The sequence below is a fragment of the Gambusia affinis genome, linkage group LG24 (genome assembly GCF_019740435.1).
Source record: "Gambusia affinis linkage group LG24, SWU_Gaff_1.0, whole genome shotgun sequence".
Lineage (NCBI taxonomy): Eukaryota > Metazoa > Chordata > Actinopteri > Cyprinodontiformes > Poeciliidae > Gambusia > Gambusia affinis.
In genome coordinates this window covers 1225963-1250333 of record NC_057891.1, presented here as the reverse complement: position 1 = coordinate 1250333, position 24371 = coordinate 1225963, and the positions used below count along the sequence as shown (strand labels likewise).

Genomic DNA, 24371 nt, shown 5'->3' with positions numbered 1-24371 from the left:
GGGTTCTGTTAGACGGGTATGAGCTCCAACAACCAGAAGACAGGTGCTTTATTTTGAAAATCTGGCGCTGGGAACGTCACTGATCGTTTAGAGTCATTTGATCCATGAGCGCGTGAGCGGCGGAGGAGGCTGAGTCCGCGTGGGGAGGAAGAGGAGGAGGAGGATAAACCCTCCACACTCAGGCACGCGACGGACCGAGAAGAAAGGCTCGGACGTGGGATCGTCCGCGCGCCACTCCGTGGATTGTTCCCGCGTGGAAGAAATCTGCCGCTCCGCGTTTTCCTGCTTCAACCGCAGAAACTGTTTGGATGTGATTAACTGCCGCTGGCGGGACTCTGCGCGCGCGCGGCGTGGCGCGTGCGTGCTCAGGTGTGTGCGCGCGCGTCCACAGGTAACTCATTAACGCCTCCCTTTGTGTTTACATGGAGGAGCGCGTGAACGGAACAGGAAGAAAGCGCGAGCCTCTCGGTGTTTGTTGAGCGCGCGCACGTCGCCGCACGCGCGGGTCGATGAGGATGGATTTGTGGGATTTCCGACTTTAACCGGATGGATGTTCGAGCTGAAAGAACAGGAAGTTCGGTTCGGAAGGAGGATCCGGGTCCGTGATGGAGAACTTCAGGTCGGTTTGATGAGTTACAAACATGATCATATCATCAGTAATATTGATTGATTATTGGCTTAATTGATGTGGCGTTCAGGTTTAATTGGTTTCTGCAGCTGTAGATCTAAGTGTTCTAGAGTTTCTGTCTGCTGCTGGTTCAGCTTTTAGAATCTCAATCTTTGAGAAACTTAATCAGAAAATAAAGTAAAACTGTAACTGTTTAATTGGTGATTTATTTTTTGTTTGTTTTCCTCATTCACCTGTTTCCAGCGTAAATATCACAACTAAAATATTCAGCTTTTCTACATTTTGTAGATAATATAAAGTCTACCACATGTTTGCTCTTCGTTGCTTTATTTAGTAAAAAAGCTGGAGGCCCCGGAAATTGAGTCGGGTGTTCAGGGGCCACAAACACAACAGACCTCCTCTAGAAACACTAACAGTTTAAACAGCAGATAAAATTTAATATTAGAGACTTATGATAACTTTTATCGAAACTGAAAACAAACCTGGAACTAAAAATGACCAAAACCAGTTGATTCAGTTTAATGACGTCATAATTTATCATTATTAGACCGGTAATTATAATGATAAGCTCTAATGCTCACAGTGGAAACCATCTTAGCGCAGCTGCAGAAGCTAACAGCCACAGACGTCCTGATTTCTGCTGTTTGGTGAAATACAAAAATAAATGGAGTTTCTATCCAGTTGGATCTCAAGGTTTCAGTTTGGACCGGTGGTTCTGGTTCAAATGACAAACAGCATTAATTAACCAATTAGCAGCAGACGTTAATTGATGTTGCTAGTTGAATGTCCCTGCATGGTTCTGGTATCTGTGTCCACTGGTCCCTGGAAGTTGGACGTCTCCGTTTTCAGTTGATTCTACGTAAAAACCACCAAAACAGAAACAGGAAATTTCTGATGTTGCATAAATCAGGGATCTGCTTCTGAAGATGGACAGTCTAGTCCAAACCTGGTCCACCATTGGACTCCATAGGAAGGACTGCTTTGGGTTGGACCGATCTGTTGTCGCAACGTTAACCAAACCTGGACTGGACCTTTTACTGATGGTTACTGGCTGTTGGATTGTTAATGGTTGCAGAGATGTTGCTGGTAGGAAACTGTAAAAACTGGTTGCCATGATGGTTGCTATGAGAAGACTGATTGGTTTCCATGACAATAGATCAGCCACTAATCTTTCTAGTGGAAAACCTTGATTTGTTTTGGATTCAAAAGTAACCTATGTTAAAATAATATATATAGTTATTGTTTGAAAGCGTGCAGTGAGGTCACTGCTGTAGCATTAGCTGTAGCGTTAGCTATAGCGTTAGCTGTAGCCTTAGCTGTAGCATTAGCTGTAGCGTTAGCTGTAGACTTAGCTGTAGAGTTAGCTGTAGCATTAGCTGTAGACTTAGCTGTAGCATTAGCTGTAGTCTTAGCTGTAGTGTTAGCTGTAGCGTTATCTGTAGTCTTAGCTGTAGCTTTAGCTGTAGTCTTAGCTGTAGCAATAGCTGTAGACTTAGCTGTAGCGTTAGCTGTAGTCTTAGCTGTAGCGTTAGCTGTAGCATTAACTGTAGTGTTAGCTGTAGCGTTAGCTGTAGACTTAGCTGTAATCTTAGCTGTAGCATTAGCTGTAGACTTAGCTGTAATCTTAGCTGTAGCATTAGCTGTAGTCTTAGCTGTAGCGTTATCTGTAGTCTTAGCTGTAGCATTAGCTGTTTGCTGTATTCCTTTGTCTCTATATGAGCAGGAAACAACAGAACGTTTCAGACACAGACCCGTCTGGGTTTGTAACATTTATTAATCTTTTTTTGACCAGAAGCTTTTCCTCTAAATAACCAGACGAAATGGCAGAAATGGTTTCAGCTCTGTGCAGATGTTAAATTTCACGTTCACTAGCGAATAAATGCTGAACACAAAGAGCTCATCATGGAGGAAAAATCCTCCAGGAAGCTGCAGATTATTTCCCCTCGGTTGTAAACCTGCTGGAGCAAAACGTGCAGGACCGTGTGTGTTTGCGAGGACATCCATCATCAGCCTGTGTTTCCAGGCGTCCTGAACCCTGACATGAACTCTGCAGCCGGGCTGGAATGTCCCGTCTTTGATGGCTCTGTAATGTGTTCACACAAGCGTGCGAGGACGTGAGCACACACACACGGCTGTCCTTCAGCAGCCGCCAGATAAGAGCTGTTATTGAAATCCCAGCCTGCTAACAGCCATCAATTACTGTGTGTGTGTGTGTGAGGGAGTGTGTGTGTATGTGTGTGAGGGAGTGTGTGTGTATGTGTGTGAGGGAGTGTGTGTGAGGGAGTGTGTGTGTGTGTGAGGGAGCGTGTGTGAGGGAGTGTGTGTGGCAGCCCTTCAGGCGGCTGTGTGTATCCGCCGAGCGCCGCTGATACGTTTTCTCTCCGTAGGATTATGAGTTCCTCGGGAAAAGCGGTGACGTGCCTTATCAGCCCTCCGGCTGGGCGATAAAACCAACACACACACACACACACACACACACGTCAGTTTCCAGGCTCTTTGTGTGTGTGTGTGTGTGTGTGTGTGTTTGCAGCTGGAATGTGCAGCGCACACACCAGACTGAGCAGAGAAAATCTGACCTGAAGAGAAAAACAAAACCTCCCCTCAGACTTCGACTGAAACTGGTCACCAGTGCCGGTTTCTGAAATTCATTTCATATTAAACTGAATTTATTATGGCGCCAGGACAAAATGTTGATAAAAATAATATGTACTGGTATGTTAACAAATACTTCTCATCACTACAGATTCATTTTTTTACAGTTAAATGAAGGGAAATTCTGATTAAAACAGCCAGAAAGACAAAGTTACTCAGAAATCTTGTCTTCTCTAGATATTTTTTGAGAAAGCAACTTTTATGATTAAATAACTATTCATTATTGCAGAATATATAATGACATGTTGACTATGGTTATATTTATTAACTATTATAGGTCACTAATTTGTCCTTTGGAGAGTTATATCACAGTATCATCAGCATAGCGTGTGATCCTCACTGTTCTTTCAGGACACTTTGTTCGTTTTCTACCAAATTGGTTCTGGTGCTAAACTGCTGCTAGCTCCTGGTTAGCAGCTTTGTTTTCCTGCTGACATTTAACTGTGGTCCAGGTGAACTGGTTCTCTCTGAGCTCCTGTTCTGAGCTGGGACAGCAGACAGAACGATTCCTGTCAGGAGGGCTGATATGTTTTGAACTCTTTGAGTTATCTACTTTAACTCAAACAACTTTTAGTTGACCAATATAATGCAGATGTTGACCATGACTTATAAAACGAGGTTGGTTTGGACCATGAAAATTGACCATTTGCCTTAAATCTCACTTTCTGAACTCTCCATTAAATATATTTCCATCTTGGATCAAGTTAAAACCAGTCTAACTTCATGTTGGTTCTGTTTTCCTTCTGGCTGCAGACATGGTGGCCAGAGCGTTGTCCTCCTGGCAAACGGTCCCATCTGAAGCTGAAACCAGAGGTATTCGGGTCCAGAGCATGGAGAGGTGAAAGGTCAGCCTCACTGATGTTTCTGGGCCAAAAGCTCTTCTCACTGCAGATCAGGTTAAAGCTCCATCTGACTGGGTTTGATAGAACTAGTTTGACCAGATGTTGACCTGAAAGTAGAGAACTATTGGTTTATTTCCTGCAGAAGCACCCTTCCTTTATCAGTGCATGAAATATAGAAACACTTTTTCTTAATGAATGTATCAAAACATTAAAAGGCTTTGAATGTTGCATCATTCACTACAGTTTTATAAAATGTGCAAATAAAAATTTGCAACTCCAAAATTGTGACTGACTACAAAATTATTAGATTTAAAAGCTTTTGAGTAAATGCTGAGACGTCCATATTGAGCCACGTTCACTCAGACTTTGTTGTTCCTGGAGGTCATCAGCAGTTCTTCTGACTCTCTGAACCTCTTTGGTTTTGAGTCAACCAGACTTTAAAAAGCCAAAGGGACAAACCAGCGTTGATTCATTTGTTTGTTTTCACATTAAAGTGCAAAAGGATTGTTGGGGCCACTTTGGATTCTATATTCCATCAAACTCATTCAGACCTAAACTTTGAACCCATCCAGTGATCTTGGTTTCTAATGTCCATTTTCTCTGTCTGCTTACTTTTAGTCGTTGCTAGGAGTGTCAGATGTTTTGGTTTCTGACCAGAACCATCATCTGTTCTGAACTTGCTAGGTTCTAGTAGAAGTAGCCACTTATCCAATGATTTGTGGAAAATAATCTTGTCGATGAATGCAGCTTACTTTTCCTTTTCATGTTTCAGGTAGATGCCAGAACAGCTCACAAGATGAACCCCCTAGCAGCCCTCAGCATTGACCGAAACGCTCTGGTGGGGGAAAGTATCCGCCCCCATGGAGGACTCATCTACCCGGGCATCCATCCTCTTTCTGCACAGAAGCCCCAGGATCCTGGTGCCTCCCTGCGACTTGGCTATGACCTCCTGTATAAGCCAGCTGTACCCCTTCTGGAAGGCCAGAAGTCTGTCAATGGATGTGCTGAACTATATAAAAACTCTCCTCCAGGGCTGCAGAAGCCTCTGCTTGTCTCTGCTGCAGAAGGGAATGGCCTGGGATTGAACCCCCGGTCTCTGCCTGTGGAGAAGCAGTCAGAGGGGAGTCTGAACGGTGCGGGTAACTTTCTCCGGTTGCCTTGGATTAGCCCATATATGGATGCTTCAATGTACCCCTTCCTGGACATGGCGTACAAGACGTCCCTCTTGTCTGCATCGCCCTTCACCCAGCAGCAGCTGGCGTATCAGACTTTATGTGCCACTGGAAGTAACACACCTGGAGATGAACGACTTTTCTTCATTTCTCCATACTCTCCGGCTCATGTTGCCTCCTCACTGGCTCATCCCATCAGGATGTCCTCAGTCAACCTCACCCGGGCCGTCCTCTCCTCTCCGCCCCACAGACAGGACAAGACCTTGCAGGGCTTTGGAGCACAGTTGCCTCAAGAGCTTTCTGCTTTCAGCCCCGGTTCTCAGACTCGCCAGGAGTCCCAGATGCAGAGGGAGCATTCTGAGTGTCAGCGTGATGTAAAGGCGTGTCAATCTGGCTCTACCAAGAGCGCCGTCAGCAGTGGCACTCACGTTAACTCATCTGCAGTGTCCCAACCGGCCACCTCAGATCCTCAGAAGCATCTTTACAAGAAGGCCACTTCGCCCTCACTTCCTGCTTCACATCCCTTCTACCTGGCCTCCCAGCGCAGCCGCAACTCAGGCAGCAGTAATACCAAAGACTCCAACTACAACGCTGAAACGCACTCAACACGTGCAAAGACGTCACCAGGCACCGCTGTACCTCAGAAAGCTTCCAAAAACCTGGAAGGAAAAGCAAATCCTGCTGAAGAGTTGGAAGAATTTCCAAATAAATTCGCGTCCAAAGCGCCAGCTGTGGCCAGTTTGGGGTATTTACAACCATCTCACTACAGGGCAGGAGCCAATCAGAAGCAAGACCTCAAAGAGGGACGACCTCTACCCATTAGCTCTTTGACCTCAGATCATGAAATGACCTCTGGGGTTATCACTGACCGTAACATTTGCTCCCAAAATACAAGTAGTGCAGTGGACATTACTCAGAATCAGCAGGAATCTCCAGTTCCATCTGAATCTGTGGGGCAGCTAACCAGTGTTCCCAGTACGGCATCTTCTGGACAATTTCCTGCCTCCAAATCAAAACCTGAATGGCCCAAAGTTTCTACTGCTGATTCTGTAAAAGGCAGCAAAGGGGAAACTTGCTCTAGAAAACAGAGTAAAAATCCTTCAAAGCCCGACTCTAAAGAGAGCCAACCGGATCCGTCACAGTACCAACAGTTCAACCCAGAAAACAAAAACTCCTCCAACCAAACTCATAGGGACTCTTACCTACCTCATAGTTTAGGTTATGCTAACCGCTACGTCCCATACTCTGTTGCTGAGACTCTGTCAATGCAGCGAATGACAACCAAGGGCCACGTCTTCCCCCATCCACTGTTGCTTGGCAACAGCAACTTTTACCAGTCACATGGCCTCCCGTATGGAATATTACCTTACCAGAGCTCAGATAAGATGGCGTCCATGTCTGACTGTCCAGGTCTCGAAAACAAAGATCCAAATCATAATTTGTCCAAGATCCAAAGTAAAACCAGAGATGAAGAACAATTCATGAATCAGAAAAGGCAGGATGGTAGCCGTGGTTACAAGAATGACGACGAGAATGAGAAAACCAAGAAACCAGCTTCAAAAGCAGCTCCAGATAAAACCCAGTCTGCTGCCAGGGACGATGTAGTTTGCATTGATTTGGTACATGAGGAGAAAAATGACAACAACTGCAACCCTCTCATGGAAGTTCCCCTCAAACAGGGAACCAGTGGAGGGAACCAGTTCAAAGGCAAGAAGTCATGGCTTCCAGAAGGATCTCAATGGATCCAGAATGCAGAGCAGAGTCGGAGCTCGCTAGCCCAGACTCCATCCAGCTGTTATGTTTCACCTTCTGGTAGCCAACAACTCTCAGAAGAGGAGAAACCAGAAAGTCCATTTCCAGACATCCCAGAAGAGCTGACAATGCAGTGTGCCCGAACGTCCCCTTGGCAGTTCTCCAGAGACTCTAAAGCTTCTGGTGGCGATGCCACAGTGACACCAGGAGCTGTTTCACAGGAAGCACAGCCTGAATCTTCAAGTAAATGTGACGGCCCTCCAGAAAATCCAGTCTCATTGGTTCCCAACGGTGGTGAAGGTAGTTCTGGTGAAACAAAATGTACAATCATCAGTCCAAATACTCCAGCTTTGGTTGGTGGTGATCTGTCTGAAAGTCCAGGATCCACCAGTAAGGGACTGGTTTCTAATGATTCCAGTCCTCAGGTCCCATCATGGAGCGTGTTAAATCCCAGATTCCCAACTGAGAAAGTCACAAACTCTCGGCCTTCCCTGTATCTGAGCATTGACCCCAAAGACCCAACATGTACCACAGACAGAAGTCCAAACGTTGGGGGATCAAGTGGCATTAATGTCGGTTTGAAGGTATCAGTGAATGAACCCAGAATTTTCAGTTGTTCGCCTGGTGAAAATAAAAACTCTGTTGTTTCAAGCTGTGGAAACGACATTGAACCGTTTGGGAACGGTGAGAACCACAACGCTACATGGCCCAGTTTCAGCTTGAGGGCTCCGGCTTTTGGAAAAACCAGCCCAACCAGTGGGAATGCCGCCTTAGATGGTCTCATGTTGTTCACAAACAGCAACCACAGGCTCTCCTCATCTGGAAGTTTCACTGAAGGCCCTTCTGGTCCGAACCTTTTGGCTACCGATGGAGTTCACAGTAACCTGACCCCACATGTTGACAAAGACCTTCTCATCAAGGCCAGCTGTGGAAACAAAGGGAAGAATCTGCAGGATAATGTAACTCTCCTGGAAGACGACCCTGAAGACTCTGATGGCTGCAGAAACAGGCAGTCAAGCTTCAGCAAGAAGATGACAAACTCCCCTGGCTGTGTGGGCGGCCATCTTAAAGACATGACCTCTGACCTCCTCTCTGATGTCAGCGAGCAAAGTCCTCTACAGGTAGGAGAAAGTCTGACTTCTTTACTTAAATAATCATGAATACCTTCAGCCTGTTGTTGTTTGGTAGATTATTGGTTTTCCAGGATCATAAACGTAATTTAACTCAGAAAAGAAACTTCATTTGGTGAATTATTCCTGCTGTAAATCAGGATGGTACCGTATGTCAGATTTATGTTCAGGTCTTGGTGAAGTTCATCAGGTTTTGATTAGGCCATGATCAGATGAGCACCAATGGTTTGATATCAAATGTTTCACAGGTCCAACGATTTCCTGGGAATAATTTCACTTTTATGTCAGACTGAAGGTCGGATCTGAGGAATTAATATTGCTGGACTATTTATTAGATATGTGATTATTTAACTTTGTGGTAGTTGCTCAGTTTTTCTCCAGTGAGTTAAAATCCGTAGACGTCTTTAGTTCAGTAACTATGAGTTACCGAGGGAACATCTGGTCTCAACCTGAACACATGCAGGACGTTCACACTGGACCTTGGTTCATATTTCCTGATGGCTGGGCCAGCTGTGGTGTTCTGGGTTTAAATCCCTCCTGGACCTGCCGGTTCTCCATGGATCGGACCCAGAACTCAGGATGGGATTTCTCTGTCTGAATGTTTCTGAGCAGCAGGATGGTGTTTTTCTTCTTCTCCATCTTTATTTCGGGTTCTGGATGCAGTATTACGGGATATAAATGACATGACAGTTTTATTTCTGGTTATGTGACAGCAGAGCGGCTCTGGGTCTCTGATAAAATCTGCAGAAACCTGATCTCAGCGTGGAGAAACCAGCGCTGCGTGTTCTGCTGTCAGCCGGCTGGCCGGCGGCTCCTGAAGGACGGCGGCGCTCTCATTAACTCGCTCGTCCTTCTCCTCCGGGTGCCGGCGGATCCGGGCCGCAGCGCCGGATGGATTTGTAGGTCGTTTCACGGGCCATTAATTTTAAAATGGGTTTGTGGTCAGGGCAGATGGAGGTGCGACAGAGAGGAGGGGGAGGCTGAACACGAGAAGCTGCTTCCACGCAGGTTAGAGGAGGAAGACTCACAGCTAAACCTGCAGTTTATCTCCGTTTACTGAGCTTAATGCTAATTTTATATTCATCATCTGTGTTGGCATGTTTCAGGACAGTTTTTGCTTCATCAGACTCCAAACTGGAAGGAAATAACTTTCTTTGTCCCAGATTCTGATTTACAAATCAAACATCATGAAAACGCAGCAGCAGTGAAGAGTCCTGATGATCTGAATGAAAACATCCTGTAAACTACAGATCCTCTATTTTCTCCACAGATATCTCAGAATTAGCATCGGCTCAAACGATACAGAAAAACAGACATTAATGCTCTGAATCATACGTTTATTTAATAACTGCTCCAGTACAGCAGCACATTTAAACCCACCAACAACTTCACAAACTAACGTAAAAACAACTTGAATCTGTTCAGTCAGAGCAAATAAATGAATCATAAACTGAAAGGAACTAAAACAAGAGCTTGACTATGTTGGTCAAACATAAAAACATCCATCAGGTTGTGAACCGGCGGCGTTTCTTTAAAGGAAGTTCAGTGGTTGATGCTGACTGAGTTTCAATCAGCGCTGATCTTTGAGAGAACAACAGAAATATCTGTGATTTTCACCAAAACGGATCCAGAACTCTTCATCTCGGCTGGATTCTGCTGATGTTATCAGGATTTATGGTTGTGTGGATCTGAGGTTTGTTCTGGTTTTGTTGGATCAGAACCCAGCAGTGGATCGGGTCGCTGACCAGTCGGCTGACCAGTCGGCTGACGGGTCGGCGGACCGGTGCAAACCAGAAGGTGCTCTGCTGTTTCACACCCAACAAACACAAACCCAGATTTTGTTCTCACTTCGTTGTGTCTCAGCGCGCCATGCTGCAGTTCTCTGAGCTGGAGCTGAGGGAGGGAGGAGGAAGAGAGGAGGAAGAGGAGGAGGAGGAGGAGGAGAGGGAAAACGGAGAGGAGGGAGGAGGGGAGTGGAGAGGAACTCCCTCTGCAGCCGCCGAGACTCTGAGAGGTAAGAGGATTTCAGCCGGATGACGTGCACGCTCGTTCGTTCTCGTGCACGCTCCTACAGAAACACAGCAAGAAAAAAGGACATAAAAACTCACTTTGTTATATTTAACTCACTTTAAGTCACTTCCTTTGTCTCTTTGAGCCCCCCCCCCCACCCCCGAGTCAGACTGTGTGTGTGTTTAGAGATGTGACACACACACACACACACACACACACACACACAGAGATCTGAACTCTGAGTGCACCCGTCTGTTTTTAAAGCCGGCGCAGCGCTGCCCTCGTTTCCTGCAGGAAGCCAAACGTCGCCGACACTTTCACACGTCGGCACCATTAGAGCTCCGTAATCCCGACGGAAACCCGGCTCGGTTCCACAGGAACCATCGATGCTGCGTCTCATCGTGTTGCTGCGCCACGGGTGGCTGTGAAAACATAACACTGCTGGTTTGATGTTCCTGAACGCAGCACGGCTCCAGGGTTTTCTGTCTGAAGATCAGAAACAAACTGAACCCTGATTTGGAGTAAAGACAAACTTTAAAATCTGTCAAAAGGTTCTGATCATGAAGAAATGTTTTTAGTTTTCACCTGGTGGTTTCTACATGAACCAGAACCGGACCTGCAGCAGGTTGTCCAGCAGTCACTGCTCCAGACTCCACTGCTGAAGGAAAAGCTTGGAAACTGTTGAAACATCACAAATCATAACCTGGTGGTAAAACGTTTTACTTCCTGTCATCAGGCTGTTCATTGCTCTACGCTCAGCAGGTCAAAGGTCACACTAACATTGTTACCACAACAAAATCCCCAAATATTCCAGATCTGCTGTTTCTCCTTAAAACTGAGATTCAAATCAAAACAAACTTTTAGTTTTGCTAATATTTCCGTTGAGCTGAAGTTATTTTCTTCTTCCCAGGTTTAAATCGGTCCTCCTCTCTCAAACATCACCTTTACCGCCACACAGAGCCACTTCCTGTCCTCCAGGACAGGGACGACCATCAGATCCAGCCGTTTGGGTCCGGAGCTCCGTTCCAGGGGAACCGGCTCGCTCTGCGGTCTAGTCCAAACATCCCCATGAGCCGGCGGCGAATATTCAGCCTGGAGCCGTTTCATCAGAGCAGCATCATCAGCGGCTGCCAGAAGAGAGGGAGGGGCGAGGCGGGAGGGGACGAGGGCGGGACAGGAAGTCCAACCAAGAGAGTCCGAGTCACCAATGGTAGGAACCGATCCGGATCCGGTCACTTCCTGTAGACCAGTGTTTCTCAATTCCGGTCCTCAAGCCCCCCTGTCCTGCATGTTTTAGGTGTTTCCCTTCTGCCACACACCTGGATTGAATATGTGGTGATTAACAGGCTCCTGCAGAACTTGATGGTCATACAATCATTAGAATCAGCTGCTCTCGAATAGAGGCTCATCTAAAACACGCAGAGCAGGAGGCCTGAGGACTGGAATAGAGAAGCACTGCTGTAGACATTCTTCACTCAGTCATTCACACAGCCACCAGTTTTCAGCCAATAGGAGAAGCAGATTTTCAACCTGGAAAGTCAGATTTATTAGCTAAAATCAGGAATTAGGATCAGATGTTATTGGTAGAATTTAACTGATTTACTGCAGCGTTCCTGTGGGGTTTGTAGTCCAACCACTGGTTTTATTTATTTAGCTCCGAGCTAAATAGTTACTTAGCTAGCTAAATATTTAGCTTAACTAAATATTTATTTAGAGCTAAATATTTAGCTTGCTAAATATTAGCAAAATATTAGCTAGCGTGCTAAATATTTAGATTGAGGCTAAATATTTAGCTAGCAAGCTAAGTAGTGATGTAGTAAATTAATGAATACCACAGTCAAATATGACTAAATATTTAACTTCAACCTAAAATTATAATTTGCTAGCTAAATATTTAGCATCAAGCTAAGTTTTTAGCTCTGAAGCTAAACTGTAATGTGGAGAAACTTTAAGAAATGAACCCGTTGTCTTTCCTTCGACAGGCTGAATAATCCAGATTATTCCTGTTAGGTTTTCTGCTCCCAGGTTTCCTGTTATGCAGATGACTCTGAGTTTATATCCTGAACTGACAGAGTTTAGGAAATATATTTATATTTATTGTTTTTGTATTATTTGTTTTCACCTCTGACCCCCTGCTCATCTTCAGACTCGATTCTAGACGACGTGAAGAAGCTGAAGGTCCGCATCGAGTTAAACGGCCTGCGACTTAACAAGCCCCGCCCACCCGGAGAGCTTAGCCAATGGCTGCCCTCTGGGGACAAATCCACAGACCTGGACAGGAAGTTGTCGCCTGAGAGGTCAGAGGTGAACGGCAGCTGGTGTGAGCCCAGGTTCCTGAGGCGGGACGCTGCGACAGGTGAAGCATGTTTGGTTGTTCCTCTGAACGTAGAAACTGTAATCGCTATGGTAACGGAGGCTGGATCACCTGTTTAGACGGAGAAACGTCTGTTGGAGCTTTTATTGTTCCAGCTGATGAAATCTGACCCCTCCTCTTCCTCCCCCTCCTCTTCCTCCCCTGACTGTCAGAGCGCACGCCTGGAACAACAGCCGGCGCCGTGTGTGTTCCTGCGTGTGTTTACGGAGCCGCCGGGCCTCGTGGCGCGCTAATAGCCGTCTAACATCTCCCAGATGGAGCTGTCACCCCTCAGAACCGCGTTAGCAGCCCCCTCTTCCTCCTCCTCCTCTTCCTCTGTTTGCTCTCCGGTTCCCTCTGCAGTCAGACTGGGTTTAAATCCAGACGTAGAAATCTAATTAGAGCCAGACGTGGAGCCGATCGCTCCTCATCCCGGAGGATCGGCTCAGTCCTGAACCCCTTCAGACGTATCGCCATGGTAACCTTTAGCTTAAACGACGCGTTCATGAAGTTAACCCTTCAGCCCAACCTGGAGGAGGAAGAGACCCTGAAGCTCTGAGGAACAGCAGCTGGATTTAGAGAAAAAGAAACCGCAATCTGGATTAGAAGCTTTTATTTTGAAGTTTTAAAGAGAAAAGAATGTTTTTATAAATTTGAGCCAATAAAACATCATGAGAGCAAAAACAGAACCGAGTGGAACTCCACTGAGAACCCAGGAACTCTGGCTGGACGGGGCATCCAACTGGGCATCCAACTGGCATCCAACATACATCCAACCTTCATCCAACATGCATCCAACTGGGCATCCAACCTTCATCCAACATCCATTTAACGTTCATCCAACAGTTCATCCAACCTTTATCCAACGGGTCATCCAACTGGCATCCAACAGTTCATCCAACCTGCATCCAACTGGCATCCAACATGCATCCAACGGTTCATCCAACCTTCATCCAACATCCATTTAACGTTCATCCAACCTTTATCCAACGGGTCATCCAACTGGCATCCAACTGGCATCCAACCTGCATCCAACTGGCATCCAACATACATCCAACTGGCATCCAACATACATCCAACTGGCATCCAACATACATCCAACTGGCATCCAACATGCATCCAACGGTTCATCCAACCTTCATCCAACATCCATTTAACGTTCCTCCAACAGTTCATCCAACCTTTATCCAACGGGTCATCCAACTGGCATCCAACAGTTCATCCAACCTGCATCCAACATCCATTTAACGTTCATCCAACAGTTCATCGACCAGCATCCAACAATTCATCCAACCTTCATCCAACCTGCATCCAACGGGTCATCCCTTCATAAACATTTTCAGCCATCTCTTTAGAGGTCAGGGGTCACCAGCTAATTGTTGGGGTCAAGGCCAGTGAGTCACATGATGTCATAGCTGAGAGGCCAATCAGAGTGGTTAGCTTGTTGCTGTGCAGGAAATGACAACTTCCTGTTGGGCAGCTTCACACACACCTTCGTCATGGTCTTCCTCCTGCTGTGTGTGTTTGGCTCATGAATAATTCATCAGCTGATGGCGGCGGGACGCCCCGCCGGCTCGCCGTGGCAACAGCTGCCTCCCCCTCCGTCTCTTTGTTGGTGCCGTTTCCTCAGATGGAGCGTCGTCATGCCGATATGCTCCAGGGATTAATTACAGACATAAACACACATTACCTCTGATGTGGCTTTTATTTCCTGCTAACTGAGAGCCTAAGAGGAGGAAATAAAGAAAGTAAAGAGCTGGAGCGTCAGGGTGAAACCAGGAGCTTCAGCCCCATAAAACCAACTGGTTCTTATAACCCAGACTTTCATAAATAACTAATAAATCAATCGCTTTTAATCAAAAATCATTTAGAATCAACCAAACAGACGTTTTCAATTCAAAAATATTTTTGCTGCTAAATAATTCAATAAGTTTTTAATTTGCTCTTCAGGATCTTCAACCATCAGATCGGACCTCTAGAAATAAAAAATTAGAATCTAGACTCTCCAGAACTTTTCATTTGTCCATAAAGTACCACATCAGGTGACTGATGATCCACTTCCTGTTCTGTTTCCTGTAGTTTCCCACGTGGCTCCGCCCCCCTCTGGTGGCCACCAGGCTCCTCCATCGCTGACCTCCACGACCTCGACCCGACTGCAGGACAAACCTCAGATGGCCGGGGAGAGCCTGAAGGTCTGCGCTCCTCCATCGTCCTTCCCGGGCGACCATCATTTGTTCCGTTTCCATGGTGACGGCCTCGACGCGCCGAAGGGCAAGCGTCCCTTCAAGATGAAGCACTCTCTGGGGGCGGAGCAAGACGAAGGAGGAAGTGATGATGAGGAGCGGAGCGGGAAGGTGGGTCGGGTTCAACATCGTCTGCACATCAGAGAAAGGTCCAACGAGACAGAACCAGGTCCAAACCCAGAGGGACTCCAGAACCAAACCCAGATGGACGTTTGGGTTCCCCTCTTCTGTCCTTCTGGTGTTTAAGATCCTGTGATCGTAGAAATTCACACAAAATCAACAGATTTTCACTTTTTCTCCTGCTGATGCTGAATGAGTTTATAGGAAAAGTTTCAGTGAAACGGTGAAAAGCGACCTGAGATCTGTCAGGATCCAGAGACGGACTGAGGTCCAGAACCGGTCCAGAACCGATCTAAAACTGGCCCAACATCCTGGAAACTAAAACCAGGAACAGACTGAGGTGGAAGAACAGTGTTGAAGTGTGTGTGTGTGTGTGTTTGACAGCTGCTGTACAGCAGATATCCTCGGGGCACACACACTCCATCCTCCTCCGCCAGTAAACACACACACTCCCCTCCGGGGCAGAGCGCACTTCCTGTTTGCTGATGCGTGGCGGCGAGCGTCGTGGTTTGACAGACGTCGGCGCACGCAGACACATTAACGTCGTCCTGCTGTTGCCATGACGTCTGTAGCTGGGAGCAGGAGCATCATCTGTCTTTACCTGCTTCAGGAGAAACGCGCTGCCAGGAATGTTGATGAGTTCAGCTTCACAAGATCAAAACATCGCTCATTTAAAGGGACGGTACAGAAAAAACCAAAGGGCTCGAACTCTACAGAACGATGTCGGCTGTAGACAGATGAGACCAGACGTTGGACCAAACGGATCTCAGAACCAAACAAGTTCTGGTTTCATGAGATTCTGATCTGAACAGAACGCCCCAAAAAGTTTTAGTTCCCAAAAAAAGTAAAGCTGGACGATTTATTTTCAGACCAAAACCTGATCCAGAAGAAACCAGTCGACCTGAGTGACTGCTAATGCTAATGCTAATGCTAACACGTGGTTTCCCTCAATGACATCCTCAGGTTTCCCAGTTGGACTCCTCCAACTCCCCTGATCAGAACCCCGCCTCTCCAGAGACCCAGCAGTCGGTTCGGCCCGTCCCTCCGGAGGTCCGTCGCCTCATCGTGAACAAAAACGTCGGGGAGACTCTGCTGCAGCGCGCCGCGCGGCTGGGCTACCAGGTAACCATCCTGCCATGTTTCAGCTGCAGCAGGTCATTTATCTGGACCTCCAGAGTACCAGGCAGGTCCTGACAGTGAAACATGACCATATAGAGGACATTATCATCTGCATACAGACGCATTTTAACTCTCAATGCTTCACATTTCAAAGCTTTTATCCTGTAAATATTTGGCTCTATAGTCGGATAGAAACTGTTTTGTTTCTGAGTTGGAAACGCCAGACAAATTCAACAAATTCCTTCTTCTGTCTGTGCTGATGCAAAACTGTGAGCAGGAGACAAACGGACAAATGTCTTCCTCCTTTAAAGCTGCAGCGACGCGTGGTGTTTCATGAGCTGCAGCGTTTAAACTGCGAGGCTTCAGCCGTCTGAAGAAAATGCAAATGGAGGCTGATTCTCCTCATCAGGACAGTTTGAGTTCAGATCTGCAGATTAAAGTGTAGGAGGCTGAACCTGCTGCAGGAGACCTCAGAGTTAGGATTCAACAGCTGTCTGGAAATCAGGCAGAGGCAACACACACTCTCACACACACACACACGCGCGACGGAGCGCTGTGTGAATATTTCATGCGTGGTGCGACAGCTCCTGTCAGCCCTCACGAGTGTCGGCCTCTCTCTCTTTCTCGTTGAGGTGCAGCGGTGAAGCTAACGAGCTCAGTTTGCAAATGAAGCCGTCATCCATCACTGCACACACACATGCCGACACACACACACACACACACACACACACACTCACACATTTTCCTGCTGCAATCAGAACAGAGGCGAGTTTCATTATGTTTCTTCTCTGGGTCTGAGGATGGAGCTTCTCCGTCACGTTTAACCCCTTCAGCTCCAGACCAGGTCCACTTCCTGAAGCTTCATGACCTTCACAATAAAAGCAGAACCTGACAGCATCAGCTTCTTGGTCTCCTGCAGTAAAATAATTTGATATTTTTGAAAACCTTCTTTGTTTCCATGACCTCCAGGCGGTATGGCACATGTCAAACCTGAGGGTCATGGGCCAGATCTGGCCCGCTAAAGCTGTTTATGTGGCCCTCAAAAACGGAAAAGCTGTGCTAAAATATTATTTTATTAGTCAAATCAAATTAGTTTTCATCTGTATAATGCCATATTACATCAGTTAGAGAAGATTTAATTTGTGGCCCCAAATGAAAAAGAGATGCCTCCCCATCGCTCTGGTTCATGAGCCAACCAGTTGCTAACAGACTTGGTTGCATGTCCCCTCCTCTCCAGGAGGTGGTGCTGTACTGCCTGGAGCGCCGGCTGTGTGACGTGAACCACAGAGACAACGCCGGGTACTGCGCCCTGCATGAGGCCTGTGCCCGCGGCTGGCTGGGCATCGTACAGCTGCTGATCGGACACGGCGCCGACGTCAACTGCAGCTCTCAGGACGGGACCAGGTAGGAAACACCGATTCAGCTGCAAACACCCGAATATTACTAAAACTCTTTGAAAAACAGCCAAGTGGAACATTTTAGTTTTAAATTTTGTGCATGGAAAAGCGTCATCTGCATATTGACAAATCTTCATGAACAAACTGCTAAAATGAAGCTTATTATAAAATGTAAATATTTTGACAGTATTTCACTTTATTAATAGCTACATATTTGGTAAATCTTCACACTAATACAATAAATAACCGTATAATAGATGGAGTGTGTGAGGTTTAGTTGTTTTCAGTTCCATGTATAGAAAACTGTCATCTGCATATTGTCGGATCCTGGACAATATGGAGTCTGTTTGAGCTCAAATAAAATGTAAATGTTACAATATTTCATTATGTTGTTAGTTAATTGTTTCTAATTGGTCTCTATAACAGAATAAATAACAGAAGTGATTTTAGTATCACCTGAACGTGTCCGTGTTTCTGCTCAGGCCGCTTCACGACGCCGTGGAAAACGACCATTTGGAGGTGGTCCGCTTCCTGCTGGCCTGCGGCGCCGACCCGACCCTCACCACGTACTCTGGGCGAGGGCCGCTCAGCATGACCCACAGCGCTGCCATGGAAACCTTCCTGGAAGGTGAGGCAGCAGGTTACACACACGCATGTTTTATAATCAGTTCAGTCCAACATGTAGATTGGAGAACCAGGAACTCTTTCACACACTGATGGGTAACCGCTTTGCTCAAAGGCTCATCAACATGTGGAACCAAACCAACAACTGTCTGACTGACCTGCTGTTTGCATCTGCTGCATCATTCCTGTTTATCCCATCAGGTTCAGAGAAAATCACAGTAAAAGACGATAAAAAACGTTTATTTAGGGGATTTAATAAACATAGAGCGGACGAAAACTGTTGGAGTAAAGCGTGGAGCAGGCTGTGTGTGTGTGTGTTGCTGTGTGTGTGTGTGTGTGTTGCTCTGTGTGTGTGTGTGTGTGTGTGTGTGTGAGCGTTCGCTCGGCAGCCTTTCTGATTACCATCCCCGCCTGTATTTGTTCTCCCATCTCTTTCTTCCTGCGCTCTCTCCAGAGGAGCTTAATGAGGCTCGGCTGCTGAATCCCGGAGCAGCTCACTGACAAACACACACACACACACACACACACTCTGACACACACTCTGACACACATACACACCCAAACACACTCCTGCCAGCTTCCGTCTACTCAGCGCCGAGTCGGCACCGTCTGAACGCTCACACTCTCCTCCACGTCTCTCGCTGTGTGTGGCTCCATTGTTTTCGGCTCGCCGCCTTCGTCCGCTCTGATTGGTCGCCTCTTTGATCGCCCCTAACGCTGTGCCTCTCTCTCTGCCTGCAGACTATCTGTCTGACATCCAGGGAAGGTCGGAGGGCGATCCGGGAATCTGCTGGGAGTTTCACGGCAGCTCTGTGTGCGGTGAGTCCACACACACACACACACACACACACACCGGCTCCACCGCAGACGAAGGTTCAGGAACTTTCATTTGCCACAACTAAAGAAAGGAAGAATCAGGACAAAAAAAGGCTGAGGAGGAGAGAGGGCTGATCCACCAGAACCTCGGATCAGAACCAGAGTTGATGAGTTCAGGCCCAACAGGACTGACCAACTAACCACTTGAATGTCATTTTGTTGCTCCTCCAGAGTCGACTTACGAAGGAGGAGCGTACAACATCCTGGCCGACCCGCCTGGACCGGATGAGGATGAGGAGGATGAAGAGGAGGGCATGGAGGAGGAGAACCGGGTCAGGAGGGAGGTGTTCGAGTTCGAGCTTTCGGACCGGCCTCTGCTCCCGTGTTACAACATCCAGGTGGCGCCGTCACAGGGGTGAGTGAGAAACCAGGACAGAGGCGATTCGTCCTGCAGGACGGGGAAACGGGGAAAAAATACAAACTACCAGAGCTAGAAATAAACTACAGCCATAGAAACAACAAACTACAGGAGTTAGAAATAAACTACAGCCATAGAAACTACAAACTACAGGAGTTAGAAATAAACTACAGCCATAGAAACTACAAACTACAGGAGTTAGAAATAAACTACAGCCATAGAAACTACAAACTACTGGAGTTAGAAATAAACTACAGCCATAGAAACTACAAACTACATCAGGTAGAAATAAACTACAGCCATAGAAACAACAAACTACTGGAGCTAGAAATAAACTACAGCCATAGAAACTACAAACTACAGGAGTTAGAAATAAACTACAGCCATAGAAACAACAAACTACATCAGGTAGAAATAAACTACAGCCATAGAAACAACAAACTACATCAGGTAGAAATAAACTACAGCCATAGAAACAACAAACTACAGGAGTTAGAAATAAACTACAGCCATAGAAACTACAAACTACAGGAGTTAGAAATAAACTACAGCCATAGAAACAACAAACTACAGGAGTTAGAAATAAACTACAGCCATAGAAACTACAAACTACAGGAGTTAGAAATAAACTACAGCCATAGAAACAACAAACTACAGGAGTTAGAAATAAACTACAGCCATAGAAACTACAAACTACAGGAGTTAGAAATAAACTACAGCCATAGAAACTACAAACTACATCAGTTACAAATAAACTACAGCCATAGAAACTACAAACTACATCAGGTAGAAATAAACTACAGCCATAGAAACAACAAACTACATCAGTTACAAATAAACTACAGCCATAGAAACTACAAACTACAGGAGTTAGAAATAAACTACAGCCATAGAAACAACAAACTACAGGAGTTAGAAATAAACTACAGCCATAGAAACTACAAACTACATCAGTTACAAATAAACTACAGCCAGAGAAACAACAAACTACAGGAGTTAGAAATAAACTACAGCCATAGAAACAACAAACTACATCAGTTACAAATAAACTACAGCCATAGAAACAACAAACTACTGGAGCTAGAAATAAACTACAGCCATAGAAACAACAAACTACTGGAGCTAGAAATAAACTACAGCCATAGAAACTACAAACTACAGGAGCTAGAAATAAACTACAGCCATAGAAACTACAAACTACATCAGGTAGAAATAAACTACAGCCATAGAAACAACAAACTACAGGAGTTAGAAATAAACTACAGCCATAGAAACAACAAACTACATCAGTTACAAATAAACTACAGCCATAGAAACAACAAACTACATCGGTTACAAATAAACTACAGCCATAGAAACAACAAACTACAGGAGTTAGAAATAAACTACAGCCATAGAAACAACAAACTACAGGAGTTAGAAATAAACTACAGCCATAGAAACTACAAACTACATCAGTTAGAAATAAACTACAGCCATAGAAACTACAAACTACAGCAGTTAGGAATAAACTACAGCCATAGAAACTACAAACTACAGGAGTTAGAAATAAACTACAGCCATAGAAATAGGAAACAAAGGTCACCGTCCAACGACCTTCAGATGTTCTCGACTTCCTGCAAAATGTCTGCAGACAGTTGAGTTTTCATAGTCAAGGCTACGACTGCCTACAATTGCTGTGACAAATTCCTTCGTTTCCCACAATGCTAATGGATGCTAGGCTAGCATGCTAACTGAGCTAACCATCTGCTGCACCTATCTACATTTCCATTCACCTTAAAATAACGCAAATTGGAATTATGAAAATAAATTTGCTTAATTTATAAAACGGCAATTTAGAAAAACTGAAAGTTTTTCTTTACTAAGCGAAAACTTTTTTCACATCGTACGTCGTGATCAACAACCAGATGTTACTACTGACAGAAAGACGAAGAAGACGACAGGAAATGTTTTTATTTGCAAAATGTAGTTTTTCCTACATTAGTGGAATATTGGCAGAGTTTTTTTCATTGGAAGAGAAAACCACCGGGTCTGGTTCCGGTCTGGTTCCGGTCTGGCAGTCCTAAAGGAGTGTGTCCAGGGGAAGACCGTTCCTACAAACATTCAGTGTTTCCTTCACGCTCCTGCTTGTTGTTCTAACGTGTCTTTTCACACCCAGACACCAATTAGGGCGCAGAAAGAGGCTGAGGAAGGAGAGGAGGAAGGAGTGTAGGCAGCGTGGGGCGGGGTGAGAGGGAGAGGAAAAAACATCCTCCGAGGAGCAGAGGGAGGACAGACGGAGAGGTCGTTAACAAGGATTGCATCGCCGTAGCGACGCAGCTAATTGGCTTCCACTCCGTCTTCCTCCCCTGTCGCTCCTCTCCGCCTCTCTTTTTCTCCTCTTCTTCCTCAGCGCCGTCTGATGTCGTATTAATGGGTCTTCCTGGAAACAAGGCCGCCGGGCGGCGGCGCGTTTCACCGAGCTGCTTAGCATTCAGGCTGCAGCCGGCTGCAAAGCAACATGTGGCCTTGTCTACCGCTGGGGGTGTATGCACTAATCTGCCCTTCACACACACACACACACACACACACACATTGATAGACATTGTGAATCAATAACACCTGGATTGATGTTTTCAGCTTCAGCAGCAGAATATATAAAAGCGGAGCAGACTCTTTTTCTTCTTCCTGCTGCTTTGACATTTAGGACACTTTCTGGTTCTGGTTCTGGTTCTGCCTTTTCAGAATTGGGTTTTTGTTCCAACAGCAGATAAACAGTTTTACATCGTCTAAACGTCTAAACTTTGGCAGCATCGTTTGTCTTACTGAAACCCACTTGGCTCTGTCGGTACCTTCATTGGACCAGCTCCAGTCCACTTGGTACCGTTACCTTTGCAGAACACATAAAGTGTCTTCTGAGAAAAGTCTTTGGCTCGGTCGGTTCCTCTCGTTGATGTTCTTGTCCTTCCTCCCTCCAGACCCAGAAACTGGCTCCTCCTGGCTGACGTTCTTGGTCGACTTCGGATGGCGTCTCGTTCTTTCCGGCGCCTCTTCCCACAGCTCAACATTCAGTCCATCCCTGAAGACGAGTTCTACCGGCAGGTGTCCCTGTCCCAGCTGCTGACGGGTCCAGATGAGCAGGAACTGGCCTCCTTCAGGCCGGATGTGAAGGACCCTCTGGAGCTGGTGGAGGCCACCCCGGAGCTGGCCGGCATGCTGGGCTCCTCCCTGGAGTTTGTGGACAGTCGCTGGGACTCTCTGGATGTTTCCCCCCCACCAACACCACCGCCATCACCGGGGCAACCTCCATGTCTTACACAGGCTTTACCGGCAGAACAGGAAGAGGACAGGAGTCCCAGGACTGTAGAGTCTATTTCAGGACCTTCAGGACGGTCCAGCTTGTGGGATCAACACAAAACTGAGGCTGCAACTTCAACAAAGCCAGGAATGACAGCTACCGCTAGCTGGTGGGAACCACAGAGACATTCTGGTCTGGATCCTGACATCCATGAGTCTGCTAATCCAGATTCTAAAAAATGGGACCAGCAGTCCAAAGAAAGAAAACCCTCTGGACTTCCATCCATTAAACTGAACTCTGTGGATGGAGGAAAGATGTGGGAACAACAGCGACTGAGGAGTAGGGACGTTGAAACCAAAACGATTACGGAGGAACGGAAACCAGCTCCAGTTCGAAACAAGAAGACAGGAAGCTCAAATCCTGCACATTTAAAAGAAGAAATGAACTCAAACATCTGGAAAAATGACGGTAAAGCAGGAACCGATGTGGAGTCTGAAGTACCACAGCAAAGTAAGACGTTTGAGATCTCCAGCCGCTCTAAGCTGGACTCATGGGATCTTCAGGAAACAAAGAGAAGTGGTGGAACCACCACAACGCCCAAGAGAGACGCCAACCTTACCTGCCAGAGCCTCAGCCTGGCGGGTAACTCCTTAAAGTTGGACGCTGCCTGGCAGAGGAACCTGACCAACGTCAGAGTCCACATCAGAGACCTGGGGATGAAAATTGCCAGCATTCAAAGAGACATTAAGAAGGACTCGGGGAAAGTGGTGGGGAAAAGTTCTCGGGTCAAAACGAGGTCATGAGATGACGGACGACCAACCAGAAATAACTGGTAGCCAATGATGTGGATGTGACTGTAAAACAGGCTGTAGACTCTGGATCGTGTTCACTGGCTGTCTGTCAGATCTGTTCACTGTAAACTGTAAAGGTTTTTTATTTATGGGCAGAGACCTGATGTAAATATGACTGGCTCTGTGTTAGCATGGTGAGAGCGCCGGCTCTGTTCAGGCATCCTGTTGGTTTTTGTCACTGTTCAATAAACAAAGACACAAAGAAACCTTGAATACATGAGTTATTGCTCAGTCCGCCGGGGTCCAGTGGGACCAACATGACTGAGGATGATCAGAGGGTCTGGTAGAGGACTCCACATGCTTCAGAGGAACGGCCACCATGCTCACAAGGTATTTCATTCATTTTGATCTACTGTCACCAGAATGTTTCTAGCTAGCCCTATCTTGCTGTACTTGGTGTTGTAGAGATTGAGGATTAATGGTGTGTGTACAGACCAAACATCCGCTGCCTTCTTGGGAAGATAGACAGCTGATGGCAATTTCTTGACCCATTGAGTCAGACGAAGCTACGACGCGGTAATATTTAGACCAGTAAGTTGAAGTGAAAAGCTCACTAAAGAATCAGTTAAGATATCTGGCATATTTTTAGCCATTGGCATCCGCAGTTAACATCAGACGATTTGTAAAACAGCTGCAAGGCTTTACAGGTTAGTGAATTTCAGCCAAGGGTAGTTTCTTCAGTACCAGTTCGCTAACCAGTTCACTGAGAATGAAACCAAACAAAGTGTTTTGTTAGCCAGTTTATCCCTCAGATTTATGACACTCTGTATGCCCAAAGGAGGTCAAACCAAAATGTTGAAGGACAACTGAAGGATGAAGCATCTTTTATGTCTGCTGGATTACTTTGACTATTAGATGTCATCATGAGTACTTAACTTAGACTAGGGGTGTCCGACTCTGGTCCTCTTGTCTCTACTCTAAACAGGCAGGACACTGGACACGACTGGTGCAGAGGTTTTAAGGTAGA

General features: G+C 46.2%; 1 protein-coding gene across 3 annotated transcripts; it reads left to right on the top strand.

Annotated features, from left to right (window-relative positions):
- The first annotated feature begins 60 nt into the window (after nucleotides 1-60).
- LOC122826987 (BCL-6 corepressor-like) lies at nucleotides 61-23610 on the top strand. 3 transcript variants are annotated; one of them, XM_044109432.1, is made up of 13 exons: nucleotides 62-619; nucleotides 4034-4125; nucleotides 4895-8167; nucleotides 10040-10190; nucleotides 11097-11396; nucleotides 12333-12542; nucleotides 14619-14893; nucleotides 15866-16024; nucleotides 17259-17425; nucleotides 17901-18046; nucleotides 18784-18861; nucleotides 19090-19273; nucleotides 22234-23610. In XM_044109432.1, the coding sequence occupies exons 3-13, from the start codon at nucleotides 4919-4921 to the stop codon at nucleotides 23354-23356; spliced, it is 6042 nt and encodes a 2013-aa protein (XP_043965367.1). In that variant the 5' UTR covers nucleotides 62-619; nucleotides 4034-4125; nucleotides 4895-4918; the 3' UTR covers nucleotides 23357-23610. The 3 variants fall into 3 exon arrangements, with proteins under 3 accessions (XP_043965366.1, XP_043965367.1, XP_043965368.1); XM_044109433.1 differs by having other exon boundaries at nucleotides 4034-4176; XM_044109431.1 differs by lacking the exon at nucleotides 4034-4125 and having other exon boundaries at nucleotides 61-619.
- Nucleotides 23611-24371: the final 761 nt, after the last annotated feature.

What these genes read in the sequence shown, in the direction of transcription:
- LOC122826987 (XM_044109431.1), top strand. Translation starts at nt 551, where the DNA reads ATGTTCGAGCTGAAAGAACAGGAAGTTCGGTTCGGAAGGAGGATCCGG. An exon ending in AGCCGCCGAGACTCTGAGAG is followed by an intron (nt 10,191 to 11,096) that starts GTAAGAGGATTT and finishes TCTTCTTCCCAG; the next exon opens with GTTTAAATCGGTCCTCCTCT. An exon ending in GAGGCGGGACGCTGCGACAG is followed by an intron (nt 12,543 to 14,618) that starts GTGAAGCATGTT and finishes TGTTTCCTGTAG; the next exon opens with TTTCCCACGTGGCTCCGCCC.